The sequence below is a fragment of the Schistocerca gregaria genome, chromosome X (genome assembly GCF_023897955.1).
Source record: "Schistocerca gregaria isolate iqSchGreg1 chromosome X, iqSchGreg1.2, whole genome shotgun sequence".
NCBI classification, from domain to species: domain Eukaryota; kingdom Metazoa; phylum Arthropoda; class Insecta; order Orthoptera; family Acrididae; genus Schistocerca; species Schistocerca gregaria.
In genome coordinates this window covers 533058599-533076669 of record NC_064931.1, presented here as the reverse complement: position 1 = coordinate 533076669, position 18071 = coordinate 533058599, and the positions used below count along the sequence as shown (strand labels likewise).

Here is an 18071-nt window from a genome sequence, read left to right as displayed (position 1 = left end):
CAAACGTTGTTTCAATGTGCTGCAATGCTGTTCAATGATCCCGCAAAATCATATTGTGAATTGCAGTCACTGTTTCATCAGTGGCAATGGTGACAGGCCTTCTGCACCTTGGTGCATCTTCCACACTCGTTCTTCCATGTTTGAAGTCGGACACCTAGTTTTTCACTGTTGCAAAAGACGGAGCACTGTTCTTAAGTGTACTCCACATGTCCTCCGTAACTTCCTTGGTGTCATTCCCTTCAATGAAGAGATTCAGTCACAGCAAAGTTCTTGATTCTCTCTGTATTCACTATTTTGCTTACACTGTGGCACACAACACGCCCTAGCAGCTAAAACTTATGAAGCTTGCATACTGACAAAGGGTCACCATAAAAGTCGGTGGTGGTGTTTGTGCTAGACATTATGGTAACTATCTTAGGCTAGAAACTTTTCAACTGCCCCTTGTATTGATCATCAAGTACTATTAATTCCAAAGCTGCAGAGAGAAATGGAAAAAATGTAGCAATTAAAAAAAATTATGAAAAGAGTGTATGAGGAAGTTGTTAAAGCAGTTGCCCTCATACTAATATTTAACACAAAAGTACTCATATTTTGCAAAGACTTCAGATAAGTCTGCAACGATGTCGACGGAAGTGGGCTGTATATAGCAATGGAAGAGTTAGAGCTTCCTAATAAACTGCTTGCCTTAGTGAAAGCTACTGTGGAAAACAGCCAGAGTCAAGTTAAAAACAAAAAATTCTATCAAGTTTTGTGACCATAAAAAATGGAGTAAGGCAGGGAGACACTTTATCCTGCCTTCTGTTTAATATAGCCATGGAAAAAGAAATGCAGACATCAATACAAAGGGAACTATCCTGTGTAAATCAGTTCAGGTATTGGCATATACGATAATACTGATAAAATTACAAGCCTTGAAAGAGCTACTAGAAAGATGAACCTACAGATAAATGGAGGGAAAATTAAATATATGCCCACAGCTGTTAAATATTATCAAAATGAGCCCCCATTCAGAGAAACTGTTTCATACAAGTTTGATGTCATGTGTAGCTTCACTTTAGTTAGTTTACCTTGGATGAGAAGTACACGCTAAGAACAATGTCAGCTCTGAAATCCGAGAATGAATATTGTCTGCCAATAAGTGCTACAGTGCCCTCAGAAAACATCTGAAATCCAACTGGCTTTCTGGGAAAACTAAAGCCAGTGCTATTGTATGATGCTGAAACATAAACATTAACAAAATTTGATGAAAAGCGATGGGTATATTTCAGGAAAGATCTTGAGACAGTTGTTGAGTCAGTAGAATAAACTGGTATCTGGAGGAGGAGATTCAACTGTGAATTATATAATCTGTATCATATCTACATCTACATGCACACTCCACAATCCACCATACGGTGCGTGGCGGAGGGTACCTCGTACCACACCATTGACTGCCTATATGCCTCTGTACAAGCCCGAATCTCTCTGATCTTATCTTTGTGGTCTTTCCGCGAAATATAAGTTGGCAGCAGTAAAATTGCACTGCAGTCAGCCTCAAATGCATGGATCTCTAAATTTCCTCAGTAGCGATCCACGAAAAGAACGCCTCCTTTCCTCTAGAGACTCCCACCCGAGTTCCTGAAGCATTTCTGTAACACTCACGTGATGATCAAACCTACCAGTAACAAATCTAGCAGCCCGCCTCTGAATTGCTTCTATGTTCACCCTCAGTCCGACGTGATAGGGATCCCAAACGCTCGAGCAGTACTCTCAAGAATAGGTCGTATTAGTGTTTTATAAGCGGTCTCCTTTACAGATGAACTACATCTTCCCAAAATTCTACCAATGAACCGAAGACGACTATCTGCCTTCCCCACAATGGCCATTACATGCTTGTCTCACTTCATATCGCTCTGCAATGTTACGCCCAAATATTTAATCAACATGACTGTGTAAAGTGCTACACTACTAATGGAGTATTCAAACATTACAGGATTCTTTTTCCTATTCATTTGCATTAATTTAAATTTATGTATATTTAGAGTTAGCTGCCATTCTTTACACCAGTCTCAAATCCTGTCCAAGTCATCTTGTATCCTCCTACAGTCACTCAACGACGACAGTTTCCCGTACACCACAGCATCATCAGCAAACAGCTGCACATTGCTATCCACCCTATCCAAAAGATCATTTATGTAGATAGAAAACAACAGCGGACCTACCACACTTCCCTGGGGCACTCCAGATGATACACTCACCTCCGATGAACACTCACCATCGAAGGACAACATACTGGTTCCATTACTTAAGAAGTCTTCAAGCCACTCACATATTTTGGAACCAATCCCATATGCTTTTACCTTAGTTAGGAGCCTGCAGTAGGGAACCGATTCAAATGCTTTCCAGAAGTCAAGGAATATTGCATCTGTCTGATAACCTTCATCCATGGTTCGCAAGATATCATGTGAAAAAAGGGCGAGTTGCATTTCGCAGGTGCGATATTTTCTAAAGCCGTACTGATGCATGGACAGTAACTTCTCTGTCTCAAGGAAATTCATTATATTCGAACTGAGAATATGTTCGAGAATCCTGCAACAAACCGATGTTAAGGATATTGGTCTGTAATTTTGAGGATCCGTCCTTCTACCCTTCTTATATACAGGCATCACCTGCGCTTTTTTCCAGTCGCTCGGGACTTTACGTTGGGAAAGAGATTCGCGATAAATGCAAGCTAAGTAAGGAGTCAATGCAGTAAAGTACTCTCTGTAAAACCGAATTGTAATCCCATCAGGACCTGGCGATTTATTTATTTTCAACCCATTTAGCTGCTTCACAACCCCAGGGATGTCTGTTACTATGTCCTCCATACCGGAATCTGTACGAGACTCAAACAGCGGTATGTTTGTACGATCCTCCTGCGTGAAAGCTTTCTCAAATGCTAAATTTAAAATTTCAGCTTTCGTTTTGCTGTCTTCCGTTGCCAGGCCAGACTGATCAGTGAGTGACTGGATGGAAGCCTTCAACCAGTTTACCGATTTTACGCAAGGCCAGAATTTCCTTGGGTTTTCAGCAAGATCTTGTCCGTTACATTGAGACTAAAAGGCTGAAATGTGCAGGACATGTACTGAGAGCCAACAACAGAATGGTTAAGATATTCAGCACAGTGCCAGTAATGAGGAGAGTTGGTAGACCAAAGCTAAAGTGGGAGGAAGGTGTCAGAGAGAACATATGGCAAACTGACATTCAGAACTGGAGTAGTTCAGTACTAAATAGTGAAGAAGGGAATAATCTTCTAAAAAAGGCTAAGGCTCACAAAAGACTGTCATGCTGCTGCTGCTGCTGCTGCTGCTGCTGCTGCTGCTGATGATGATGATGATGACTATGACTCATATTTTACAGTACACACCATATTTACTGAAACTAGTTTCTAAAGTACCAGAAGTTTGGCCATATGAAACTAGTATGTTTGGGACAGCCACCTTGAGAAATTTGTAGGGAAGGAGCTCATAAAACATGCATCACTGAGGTCCCAACAGTTCTTTTCAGTGATGGGAGAATGATGGATCCTGGATGGTAGTGGTGGTGGTAGTAATGCAAATGAAATTTTCTGTTACAATGTGACTAGTAATCACTGGGCGTATTTGGAGAGTGCAATTGCTCATTTATGAAGACGTATGGCATCTCGCACATCTTCCTGAAATTGTCTTATTTTATCCAGTTCAAAAAATGATATAGTGTAATGATCTATTGAGTTCAGGAACTCATACCATGGTATCATCTAGCTTTGTGTAAAAGTAATTTTGGGTGTGGTCAGACTTTCATTATGAATATTTCCTAAGATGTGTTTTTGGAAAAATGAAACGGAGTACTGCAAAGAGTGAAATTAGGGGTTTCTAATTAGCTGTGTCAATCCCCTTAAAGTTATTAAGTAGCTCACACTAATTTCGCTATTACATGCTGTTGTAACAATTTCAATTGTCAAGATTTCTTAAACAATTAGTTTTTAGGCAAAACGAAATCATAAGACCGCAAACTGTATGGTAAATAATGAGGTACATAAAATACTACATAAATAAGATCGTAGCAATTTTGTGTACACATGGTTTATAGAATACTTGCATGAGTAGAATTAACCAAAGACAAGGAAAGAAGTCATTTATCTAAAGAAGCAGAATGTTAGCATCTGGAGTGATTCCACCTTGCTTGTTTCAAGTTTACACAATTGTCAGACAAAATCAATATGCCAACACAGATTCTTATATTCGTCTCCTTTTACAAGTTTAGATTGAAGTAACAAATACTTAAAGGGCGTACCTGAGCACTCAATGAGTGAGCTACATGGGTGCATGATTATAGATAAAAGTTTTGACATCTAACTGGTTAATATATTTAGTAAAAGTTCACACACACAAACATAGAACATTCCTGATAATATAATAATAATGATGATGATGATGATGATGATGATGATGATGATGATGTCTCTATCATAAACAGAACTGTGATCAGTTCAGAGGCGACCTTTACCGTAAGTTCCTATTAAATGGTCTATCGCCCTGACTTCTAATAATCAAAGTTAATTGCTCTCCACAAAAGAAGAAAATAATCTCACCATACATACATTTAGCAGCAGCCAGGCTGTGACGTTATGAGACACAGTGTTGCCTGTGTTTGACTGATTCGGACAGAGTGAGAAGTGGGGTCTTTTTTGAGAATTCTAAATGATCCACAACAGTGTACAGTCCTCGCAATTTCACTTTCTACTCTTATCAAACACGTGTTTAGTAACAGCCTGGCTGTGATATCACCCAAGGCACCTTGTAGGTTGGTGTTTGACTGACGTGGACCATATGATAGTGGGGTGCAAAGTGTAGTGTCACTGTCTCTCAGGCCGTATTTATATATGGGCACAGCAGACAGCCAAGTGGGACATCTGCCATCATCTGCTCTAAGCCCATGTAGCAGCATCTAAATGTCCACTTCCGTGGACACACATATTTTAATAACTCCATCATGAATCAATTTACAGTCTTTTTAATCTTTATATGAATGGAGTTAAGTTACCTTTAATCATAGAAAAAAGTTTCAGCTCGACTGCATTTAAAATTTTTTCCGGCTAGAAATTTTAGAGAGGAACCGACAGTAGAATATTACTTCTGAACTATAACTTTAAGAGACTTTGTATTTGTTGGTATTTATATCAAAGTCTTGAAATTTGTTATAGCTTTATTATTTAATGGATGTAATCAATTACTGTAATCAGAACTGCCTATCATTAATATAAATGATGCTTAATTTATTACCAATATGGACGTTTTTGTTCCAAATTTAGTTTTTAGTCCATTACTTGAAAACTGTTAGAGGTAGCTTAATGGGGCCACATAGGTAATGTTTTTTATATCAAACTGAAGCATCGCACTAATTTTCGTATTTCTGAGTCTAATATTTAACGCCTTCAATTTTCCTAAAAGCACGGTTTCTGTCCAAAATATTGCTCCAATCAGGCTGAGACTTAGAAAAGTTGATTTTGACATATTTGCATGTTGTTGTTGTTGTTGTTGTTGTTGTCCTGAGACTGGTTTGATGCAGCTCTCCATGCTACTGTATCCTGTGCAAGCTTCTTCATTTCCCAGTACCTACTACAACCTACATCCTTCTAAATCTGCTTAGTGTATTCATCTCTTGGTCTCCCTCTATGACTTTTACCCTCCACGCTGCCCTCCAATACTAAATTGTTGATCCCTTGATGCCTCAGAACATGTTCTACCAACCGACCCCTTCTTCTAGTCAAGTTGTGCCACAAACTTCTCTTCCCCCCCCCCCCCCCCCCCCCCCAATCCTATTCAATACCTCCTCATTAGTTATGTGATTTACCCATGCAATCTTCAGCATTCTTCTGTAGCACCACATTTCGAAAACTTCTATTCTCTTCTTGTCCAAACTATTTATCATCCATGATTCACTTCCATACATGGCTACAATCCATACAAATACTTTCAGAAATGACTTCCTGACACTTAAATCTATACTCGATGTTAACAAATTGATCTTCTTCAGAAACGCTTTCCTTGCCATTGCCAGTCTACATTTTATATCCTCTCTACTTCGACCATCATCAGTTATTTTGCTCCCCAAATAGCAAAACTCCTTTACTACTTTAAGTGTCTCATTTCCTAATCTAATTCCCTCAGCGTCACCGAACTTAATTTGACTACTTTCCATTATTCTTGTTTTGCTTTTGTTGATGTTCATCTTATATCCTCCTATCAAGACACTATCCATTCCGTTCAACTGCTCTTCTAAGTTCTTTGCTGTCTCTCACAGAATTACAGTGTTATCGGCGAACCTCAAAGTTTTTATTTCTTCTCCATGGATTTTAATACCTACTCTGTATTTTTCTTTGATTATAAAGAAAGTGCAAATAATGATTCACACAATACAACTTTACCAAAGAAATGAGTTTACATAAATACCAAATGAAATTAACTGTACACAATTCTGAAGAACACAATTATATACCATCTAAGATCATAATATGCATTGACAAGGGTGTTGAATAATGTCCGTACAAAAGTCAAGTAAAACATGTGCTGTCGTATACAAGAATTAGACCTAACCAGTAGCTGACTACAGTTATAATGCCAAGGCACTGCTAGTGGAGCCATATTATAAGCTGGTATCACTAGAGGGTAGCATTTCTGATGACTTGTAAAATGGAAGTGTTAATAAAAATAATAAAAGCTCAATCAGCACCAATGTGTATGAAGATGAATCATAAAAACCGTACAATAGTACAAGGCATTCCATTTACAATAACATCATATAGCACCACGTTCAGTATGATTTGTCCATAATCTAAGTGTAAGGCACCACATCCGATACAAAGTTAATTAAAATGATTGTCTTTTTAAAAAACATACTTAATTAAAAATTATTTTGTTTTTACCAGCACAGTTGTGCAAGAAAGTCAACAGTACAACTCAATGCAGTTGTGCAGGTTTCATAAACCAAGTATACTGTTACATGTCATCTTTAAATTTGCAGTATGATGTAAGAAAAGCAGTTTGCTTATAAAATTACATGTGGTCATAAAAATTCCATTAGTCATAGAGGTAGTTAAAAGAAAGAATAACTGGATAGGGAGTCTTACTGTTTACTTCCTAGCCACAAGTAACTCGTTGAAAAAAATCGAAGAATTATCTACAACTGCCTGAAATCTGCTCATTTATTGTAAGTTCTGGATCACGCACTTATGTTTCAATTTCTTCTAAAATGCCCAGTGATATTCCTTTATTACTAAAATGCAAAATGGACATGTCATCTACAATGTTTTGAAGCTGATGTTGGTTCTCCTTTAAATGTTGTCCTAACACACTTCCACTACTTGCATTTCCATGTTCACAAAATCTAATCTGAAACCCCCATCCACTTCACCAGACATAATATTTCTTACATTAACTGCAGAAAATCTTAGACACCTGCACTACTGTATTTATACAGTGGTAGTCGTAACTTGTGTTGCAGCAATTTACCCAGTTTATTATTCATTCAAAAACCCTCTGTAATATTAGATTTGTGTAAGACATCTGGTATCCTATCTGCCATTGACCAGTAGTATGACAAAAAATATACTTTTCAGTCTCCTCATTAACTACAACTTTTTTCTCTACTTGATGAAAATTTTTTGTCCAATCCTCCTAATTGCCAATCAGTGAAATCATTAGTCACACAGACCTGAACAATCAAGTATGTTTTCTTCTAAGTCACGTCATTAGAGAAAACTAGCTTAGCTAAGCAAAATTACATTACATTAACATTGGTTCCCTACTTCATATCTAAAAATTCATCTAGTGAATAGGGTAAGTTGTCATTCATATATTCCTTTAATTTCTTTTTAAATTCTGGTTGGCAATCTGTCAGACTTCTCATGCTATTTGGTAAATGACCAAAGACTTGTGGTAGCATAATTCACCCCTTTCTGTGCCAGAGTCAGATTTAACCCAGAATAGTGAAGATCATCCTTTCTTCTAGTGTTGTAGCTATGCACTTTCCTCTTATTTTTGAACTGGGATGGGTTATTAATAACAAATTTCATAAATGCATATATGTATTCTGGAGGCAATGTGAATATCCCTAATTCCTTAAATAAATATCTGCAAGATGATGATGGGCAGCTAAAAGTATTATTCTGATTACACACTTCTGTGCAATTAATATTTTTTCACTTAATGATGAATTACCACAAAATATGATGCCATAGGAAAGCAGTTAATGAAAATAGACATAGTAGGCTAATTTACTGATATGTTTATCACCAAAATTTTGCAATAACACCAGTAGCATAAGTAGCTGAATTCAAACATGTCAGCAGATCATCAATTTGTTTCTTGCAATTCAATCTCTCATCAGTGTACACGTCCAGAAATTTTGAATATTCTGCCTTAGCAACAGACTCACGTTCCAACTCTGTATTTAGCAATGGTGTTATGCCGTTTACTGAATGGAACTGCATATACTGTGTTTTCTCAAAATTTAGTGAGAGTCCATTTGCAGAGAACCACTTAATAATTTTCTGTAGGACATTATTTACAATTTCTTTGGATAATTATTGTGTATTTGTACTGTTAATTTGAATCTTCTGCATTCTTCCAGTTAAATATGCATTAAACCATTTGTGCACTGTCCCACTCATACCACAATAATTAAGCATGTATAGAAGAATTTCATGAGTGACAATCAAAAGCCTAGAGACCACAAAAAGTCCCAGTGGGTGGTGATCCGTTATTCAGAGCATTTAATATTTGATCAGTGGAAACATATGTAGCTTTTTCTTTTGAAATGACTTTCTGAAAACCAAGTTGACCTTTTTTTGGACTTTATTTTTACAAATATGTGAAGCTACTTGTGATTGTGAATACATTAGTTTTTTGAGTATTTTGGACAAAGCTGTCAGATGTGAGATTGGGCAGTAGCTGTCTGCATCAGACCTATCCCCACTTTTTATGCAATGGTTTAACAAATGCATATTTCAATATATCTAGATAAATGCCCTGTTTCAGTGAGCTCCTACATATGTGGCTGAAAATCCTGCTTACTGTTGGAAACAGGCTTTTAGTACTTTGTTGGGAATGGCAGCATTTACTTTTGGGGGAATTTATTATTTTCCTAGTTTCAGCAGAAGAGGTGGGTTGAATTTCAGTTTTATCAAGTTAAATAAGAATTACCTCTTCGACATACATCCTTGCATTTTCTAATAATGCACTCTGCCTGAGCCCTCACATGCCCCATTTCCCTTTTAACAATATTCCAATTTATTTTAATTTTACTATTAGAGGGGCTAACTTCAGACATAATACATGTACTTCTGGACTTCTTAATAACCTTTTTCTTCATTATTCTTTTTTTTTTAAAAAAAAGAAATACAGTGTAGCAGTTTTTATAATGTTTGACTGTTTCTGGATCCTTACGCCTAGGTATAAGATACATTTTCCTATTCTGTTTACAAGATATTTATGTCTCTTAAGTGAGCCAAGGCTTTTTAGAAGGTTTCTTACAGTTATGTTTCTCTATTTTTCTTGGGGAAACTGTTTCCAAATATACTTACAAAGCTGTTCATCATGATCAGAAAGACCATTCTTCATAGGAAAAGTTTTTATTTCATTAAATTTATATTGGTCTATAAAAACCTTATATGTCAGTGTGCTACTTTCCTGTACTAGGAAAAATCAGTAACTGATGCCAAATTGAAAGGACCATTGAAGTAAAAACTTTACGCTTTGAACCTGGTGAGTGTCATGAATCTTGCAGTATAGTCAAATTTGAAGCCATTGGCTTACAGTGTATCTCAATTTTAAAAGTATGACCTATTCTGGTGATTTGTAATTCAACAACATTTTCATAATATTATCGGTTAATGAAAATGACATTCAGGTGATGGCAGATATTCTTAATTCCTCAGACAGAAATGTGGAGTTCACTCATGAAATTGAAGTAGAGGGCTCAATTAATTTTTTTGACTTACAAATCACCAAAATAGGGCATACTGCTAAAACTGAGATATATCATAAGCTACAAATTCATTGCAGGATTCATGCCACCCACCAGCTCAAAAGCGTACATTTTTTTTACACCAGTGTTTTATTGGATAGCCAAACTAGATTCTTGTAAAGATGTGCCTGAGAAGGAAACTGACTTGATTGTTCAGGTCAGTGTGACTAACGGTTTCACTGATATAGCAATTAGGAGGATTGGAAGCAAAAATTTTCATAAAGTAGAGAAGAAAATTGTAGTTAACAAAGAGACTGAAAAGTATACTTTGTTGTCATACTACGGGTCCATGGCAGATAGGATACCAAATGTCTTACACAAATCTAATATTACAGAGGGTTTTTGAATGAATAATAAACTGGGTAAATTGCTGCAACACAAGTTATGACTACCACTGTATAAATAAAGTAGTGCAGGTGTCTATAAGATTTTCTGCAGTTAATGTAAGAAATATTATGTCTGGCGAAGTGGATGGGGGTTTCAGATTAGATTTTGTGAACATGGACATGCAAGTAGTGGAAGTGTGTTAGGACAACATTTAAAGGAGAACCAACATCAGCTTAAAAACATTGTAGATGACATGACAATTTTGCATTTTAGTAATAAAGGAATATTACTGGACGTTTTAGAAGAAATTGAAACACGAGTGAGTGATCCAGAACTTACAATAAATGAGCTAATTTCAGGCAGTCGTAGATTATTCTTCGAATTTTTCAACGAGTTACTTGTGGCTAGAAAGAAACAGTAAGACTCCCTATCCAGCTGTTCTTTCTTTCAACTACCTTTATCACTTATGAAATTTTTATGACCACACGTAATTTTATTAGAAAACTGTTTTTCTTACTTCATACTCCAAATTTTAAGATTACATGTAACAGTATATTTGGTTTATGAAACATGCACAATTGCATTGAGTTTTACTGTTGACATTCGTGCACAACTGTGCTGGTAAAATATATATATAAAATTAATTACGTTTTTTTTTTGTTTTAAAAATAATCATTTTAATTGACTTTTTATAAAATCGTACTGAATGTGGTGCTATATGATGATGATATAAATGGAATGCCTTGTACTGTTATACAATTCACTTTCATATGCATTAGTGCTGATTGAGCTTTTATTATTTTTATTAACATTTTCATTTTACATGTCATCAAAATTGCTATCATCTTATGACACCAGCTTATGTTATGGCTCCATTAGCGGTGCCTTCACATTATAACTGTAGTCAGCTACTGGTTAGGTCTAATTCTTGTATACGACAGCACATGGTTTACTTGACATTTGTACGGACATTATTCAACATCCTTGTCAATGCATATTATGATCTTAGATGGTACACACGCGAGACAGATAAATTGTTGTGCAGTTAATTTCGTTTGATATTTATGTAAACTCATTACTTTGGTAAAGCTGTATTGTGTGATATCATTATTTGCACTTCTCTTTATTATTTGTTACCAGGTCATCTGCTGATGGGCGATGTCCGAAATGTGTCGTGAACGCAATAAAGGATTCAATACCGTCTGCACCGATATTAGTTGTGTGACTTACCATCATTTTTAAATTAAGTTTCATAGTTACCAAATTCAATAAATAAGTGCTGTAATTGATGTTTGATGCCTAACTGTCAATCCGTTCAAATTTTTCAAATAATAATTAGTTAGGTAGGTGTTGGTAGTGAACTGCTGACAGTTTTATCAGGTCATTCATTTAGTATACCAATCATGTCACACATTTTGAAATATAAGAATGTTCTGCATGAAGAGTTCTTTTTTAACAGTGTGTTACAACACTGTAATCATATCATAACTCGAAAACATTTCCAATTATGTTGTTAATTTGCTAATTTACTATTCTCTTTATTAGTTGTAGACATTTTTAAAAACAGGAATTTTTCTTTCAGGTTGAGATGGTGACACATACCCCTCGAGGCACAACAGTTATGGCTGTTCGTGATTCTGAATTGGCAAAACTTCCTGAAGGACTTTTCAATGCAATTAAACTCAAGTATCCTGTTGTTGTAACAAGACTGATTCATCTGCTAGGGCACAGAATACTGGGTAAATATCTGTATACACACTTATTACTTTTCTTGATTTGTGAAGTTTACTTGCTATTGTGCACATTTTTGCATGCTAATGTGTCCATTCATAGGCTCATCACCAAACAATAGTGTGTAATTAAATGTTTCATTTGTATGATAATTCTTAATGATGTCGGGATGAGGAGTCAGTCACCTTTCTTACCTTTAGTTGCCTTCTTTAACATTGTCACCTTTTCCGACATTTTTTGCTCATTTAAAAGAAAGTAAGCTGCTTACTATTGTTTCCAAGTTTCTGTATTCATGTTCATTTATTTTACTTTTTATACTGCTCAAATGAAAATAGTAAATAAATCCTAATGTGAGGGGCTTCTGAAGTTTGTGATTGATTGTTTCTTTTTGATTTTTGAGTATTTTTTTAAATATATTGTGCAGCTGTTATTAGCATCAAATATTTCTGTATTACAACTGCTTCTGATTTTGTAAACTGTCTTCTAATTTTGCTGTAGTAACAAAGCTGCTGCTGTGATACTCTGTTCAATTTCAAAAATAAACTTTTAAAATGGAGAAAATGCAAAGACAATCAGTTTGGAAAGTAAAGTCTTTGCCTGGAGAAGAGCTAAGAAGCGGGTTGAGAGGATGGTGGTAAGGGCTTGGAGGGGGGGGGGGGGGGGGGGGGGGAGTGAGTGGAGTGAGGGGAAGTGGTTTTGCAGTGTGTGTTCTTGATCTGTTAATTTTGAGACAAAAGGTTTTCAAACAGTTTTTAGCTACTCACTCTCAACAAAACATAAGTGTAACTTTCAAATTAAATGTGGCTCTCATCAGTTACATGTTCGAAATTCTGATCTGAGTTTCCTGCATGTAACTGATGTGAGCCTCAAGGTTCAGCTTAAGCATAGTTCCACCACCACTGAATTGATGTGGGCAATGAAATAGGTGATTTTCAATTTCTCTGTGGATGCATCAAATAATATTTGTAACATTTTTAAGAAGACGTTTCGTGGTAGTATTAATGAACATTTTTCATTTCCGTCTGAGAAAATAAGACACCTAATGACAAGAACTAAATTTCCAGAAACATGTTCATCTTATTACACGTTGAATTTGAATGAAACTATCAGTGTTAAAGATTACATTTTTGTCTGAGAGCTAGTGTCGCATAACAATGCATCACCTAAGAATTTTCTCTATCAGCAAATGAGATAGTGAAACGTTACATCAGAAGTTATGTGAAGCACATTCTCAAGCCAACCTGTCTCTAAATAAATGCCTTATGTTGGGATCAGATGGCCCTAACCTCAATGAAAAGTGTTCAGGCTTTTAGATAGTGATATCCAGGAGACACAAGACAGACTATTTATAAACATCAGAAGTTGCAACAGTCATACAGTGTGTAATACCAGGGTGAAGGCTTTGTAGTGTTTAGGTGAAGGAGCATGTAAATTTCTGGTCAGTATTTGCCATTGGTTTGACGGTTAGCCTGTTTGCTGGGAAGAATTTGAAGGAATTTGTGTGCAAGTTTAATATTCTGCATCACAAGGTTTTGAAACGTACAACCATAAGGTGGCTTACTTGAGCAACCTAACAGGTTCTGGAATGGAGGGATAGTATTTGATCTTACTTTCTTAAGCATATAACTTTTAAAAATAATTATGGTACTGTACAGATCAAATCTTACTATGCCATTGTACATTCTTTTAAAAACCCTTCAATGGAAGCTGAACTTCATTTTTGTAGAGGTCTATTCAGTAGGTTCACGCAGTGTTTTCAAAGCCAAATACCTTTGATTCACAAATTGCATACAGAAGTAGAAAACATAATTCAAACCTTTTTGGCTTGTACGTTCGTTGTGCCAGTGAGCAGCAACAAACTTTAGTTATACACAAGTATGTATGTAATTAACATGGTTTGCACGCTATCACAGAATACACCATTTTTTCTGTTTGAATGATTTCAGAATGGGTTCTGAAACCTGAAACTGGTCCTAATTTAAATAAAAAGAACTGAATTTTGCAACTTTGGCTGTTTTCTCCATAAAACTTTTTGGCTTGTGTTTTGAGGGTTTTTGCTTTGAGAGAAACCGTGAATATTTGAAGTTCCTCACAATGAACTCTTCACATTGGATAATCTGCTTCCTCTTGTACAACAAGCTTTTAACAGGCAAGTAAGTGAAGAGCTTAGCAAACTGGAAGAATGTGACACCTTATGGTTTCAGGAGAATGCTCAAAAACATTACATGGAAGCCCAAACGTGTGATGGAAAAGAAGTGCTTATGAAGTATCTCACTGAAAAGTTCTAGGGTTTTAGACCTCAGAGAAAGAATAAAGAGCAGAAACTACAGTAACATGTTAAAAGTTGCAAAAATGATGTCATTTGATGTCTGACAAGATTACTTATCAGATGAATGGGAGGTTTTACAGCTGGAAAAGATGACACAGCTTTAGATAACAGGGATATTGACAATTACTGACAACCGCACACCTCAAAAAGAGTCTCACCATCCATAGAGTTAAAGTATCAAAATGTTTTAAAATTGTTAAGGCTTCTCTTACATTTAATTTTATGAAATTGGCATCACTACATGCCACATCTTGAATTCCCTTATATTACCCCATGGAAATGTGAACACAGAAGTAAGATATTCCATTTTGATGCACATAGTAGGAGAAGACAAAATGACAGGGGACTGATAATTTTTATACAGTGTTTGACTGTGAGGGATGCTGTGGAAAGTACCCCCATTTTCTTTCTTGTGCCCTTTGACTTTCAGCTCATTAGGTATAGACAGACACAACATGCAAATTATACTGCTTATATGGAAGAATGTCAAAAGAAAAGAAAACATGAATTGGGAGGAACAAAACCAAAGGCATCTTGAAGAGGATATTAAAAGGATGAATAACATGAAAGTATCGATTGACTATGAGGCAATTGCCCGAAAAGGAAAGGAACAAGAACACCAACTATCTATGGAGACATGAGAAAAACTTCTCTCACAAGCCCCAGTTAAACTGAAGAAAGTACTTGAAAAAAAAATATTCAAAGGCAGCAAAATTGGCCCAGGGTATGCTTGAGGGAGCATAGATATTAAAATAGGAGAAAGAATGCAAGAAAGGGAGATGTAGAGCAATCAAAAGAATCTTGCGGAAAGGAAATCCAGTGTAATTATTTCATTTTTGGTTAACATTCCTAAGAAATAGTTATCCAAAAATATTTTGTTTAACTTTTTCCAGTATCGAAAGTTATGTTGTTTGTTGTAAAAATGCAATGTGGATTTTGTTTGTGATTTGCAATTACCAATATAAAGTTACCAGTGTAGCTGCACATGTTAATAAAATTGTGTGAAGGGAAAAAAGGGGCCACACCCCATCCAGGATCATAATAAAGAAATTTATTATGGTCTTAACTGGGCTTTTTGGTAGGGGATTATTGAAAATGTGAATAATTCATTTATACAATCTGTTTGTTTAAATAATTTGTCAGCTTTTATCCATCTTTATAAAATATTTTATCACCTTCTTAAAATACTCTTTCACTTTCCCTCATCTTTTTCAAGTGCCACCATGCCTTGTCACCCTTTGATGTATTTTTACATTCACATCACAAATTATTTTGCGAATGTGCCCATATTCTGATCATTTAAGAGTTAAAACAGAAAGAAAGAAAAGAAAAGAAAAGATTTACTGTTGTGATTTAGTAATTCTTGCCCACCACATTTTATGCATTACGGTAATAGATATTCTTCTATGGAATATGAGGAATTGTGAAGGAGAATCTTTTTCAGTTTTCAAATTTTACTTGGCTGTCTGTCAGACATTTTATATCACAGGGAAAGTGATCAAAAATTTTGATTGCAGCATTGCACACTCCTTTTTGTACTAAAGTCAATCTTAATGGGGCATAATGAATGTCAGTTTTTTATTCTTGTATTGTAATTATGTACACTGCAGTGGATTATTTACAGCAAACTTTATGAGGGAATAAATATATTGTGAAGCAGTTGTCAGAATGCCTAACTCCTTAAACAACAATATTAGGAAAAGGATATATTGTTGTTCACTGTTCAGATGACACATTGAGTTGCAGACAGGCACAACAAAAAGACAGTCACACATCCAGCTTTTGGCCAAAACCTTCTTCAGAATGTTTGTTTTATTGTTATATTGCATTTTATTCTTATTTTGCATGTGATTCCTATGCAAATATAATATCTCTAAATCATGTTTTTCTGACAATTTAAAGGTTCTTGGCAGAGACCACATGGAGGTGTACCTGTTGATAGCCGGCCCTCTCATGGAAATTTTTCAACAGTTGCAATAGTTCCAATTTCTGATGATGTTCCTCTTGTGCCTTTCACATATGAACTGTACCATGCATTGCGCAGCATAGGTGAGTTTTAATGAGTGTTCTGTCTCATTGAAAACTTATTGAATTTTTTATAAGGTATATATGTGACACTATAGAAGTAATTTTCATTTTTATTACAAAAAAAAGATTTTGATTGTTTATCTACCTTTGAACTCATTGTTTACATATCTGCTTATAGCAGTTGGAGGTATGTTTAAAAGGACCAGTTAAATACGACAGCTGCAATTCATTGTTGTAAGAATGTATTCTGTAAATTGACAATAGGCGAGTAAAAAATAAATAAAAGGTTACCTTTTATTGGCTTTTCAATTGATAGCTGGATGAATAATTAAACCATATCATTAACTCACTGACTTTCCATTGCATGCAAGCATTTGTGGCATTGATATTAAGTGAGGACTCTAGCTACTAAAGAAGAAATGATATCGTATTTAATATTGTGTTAAACAGCTTCTCCATAGCTCTCTTATATAGAATTTCAGAAATTTATTGGTATTATCTGCGTATTTATCTCTGGTGGTGGTGGTGGTGGTGGTGGTGGTGGTGGTGGTGGTGGTGGTGGTTGTGACCATGGCCATGGTCGTTGTCATCTTCTGTCCAAAGACTGAGGTGATGCAGCTCTCCATACTAGTCTGTCCCGAGCAAAACTCATCGCTAGTCCTGCAGCCATTTGAACCTGGTTACAGTATTTAAGGCTTGTCTCCATTTACAGCCCCCCCCCCCCCCCCCCCCCCACTTTTCTCACACTCTTCCTCCCTTACGAAACTGACAATTCCTTTATGCCTCAGTATGTGTCCTTCAACTCCTCTGCATCTATGTACATACTCTGCAAGCTGTCATACAGTGCATGGCAGAGGGTACCTTGTACCACTACTAGTCATTTCATTTCCAGTTTCACTCAAAAAGAGAGGAAAGCAGGAAAATGACTGTCTATTTGTGGTTGTATGGGTCCCCAGTTTCTATTATGTTTGTGGACTTCATGTGAAATGTTCATTGGTGGCAGTAGAAACATTCTGCAGTCAACTTTAAATACTGGTTCTCTAAATTTTCTCAGAAGTGTTTTGCAAAAGAATATCACCTTCCCTCCAGGAATTCCCATTTGAGTTCACAAAGAATCTCCATAACAATCATGTATAGACTGAACTTACTGGTAACAAATCTAGCAGCCTGCGTCATCAGCAAGCAGCCACAGGCTGCTGCTCACCCTGTCCGTCAGCTCTTTTATGTATACAGAGAATAAGAGCTGTCGTATCACACATATTTGGGGCACTCTTGACAATACCCGTAACTCCGATGAACACTCATTGTCTGGGACAATGAACCATTTTCTGTTACTTAAGAAATCTTTGAGCCACTCACATATCAGTGAAATTATTCCGTATGATCAGGACTGCTCACAGAATCTGTCTATTGGCCTTCATCGGTGATTCACAGGATATTGAGAGAGGAAAAAACAAGCTGAGTTTCACATGAGGAGTGCTTTCTAACTCCATGCTAATTTGTTGACACAAGCTTTCCTGTCTCATGGAAATTTATTATATTCAGCCTGAGAATATGTTCAAGAATTCTGCAGCAAACTGATGTTAAGGATATTTGTCTGTAATTTTGTGGCCCCATTCTTTTACCCTTC

At 36.1% G+C, this 18071-nt stretch overlaps 1 protein-coding gene across 7 annotated transcripts in view; it reads left to right on the top strand.

Annotated features, from left to right (window-relative positions):
* Window positions 1–18071, top strand: part of LOC126297463 (neuropathy target esterase sws) — a 216467-nt gene that overhangs the window by 105327 nt on the left and 93069 nt on the right. For all 7 annotated transcript variants that reach the window (XR_007552528.1, XM_049988336.1, XM_049988335.1 and 4 more), the window contains exons 15-16: window positions 11936–12092; window positions 16316–16462. Coding sequence is in view for 6 of the 7 variants with exons in the window: in XM_049988336.1 (XP_049844293.1) it covers window positions 11936–12092; window positions 16316–16462 (304 nt within the window). In the remaining variant the exon portion in view is untranslated. The remainder of the gene's footprint in view (window positions 1–11935; window positions 12093–16315; window positions 16463–18071) is intronic.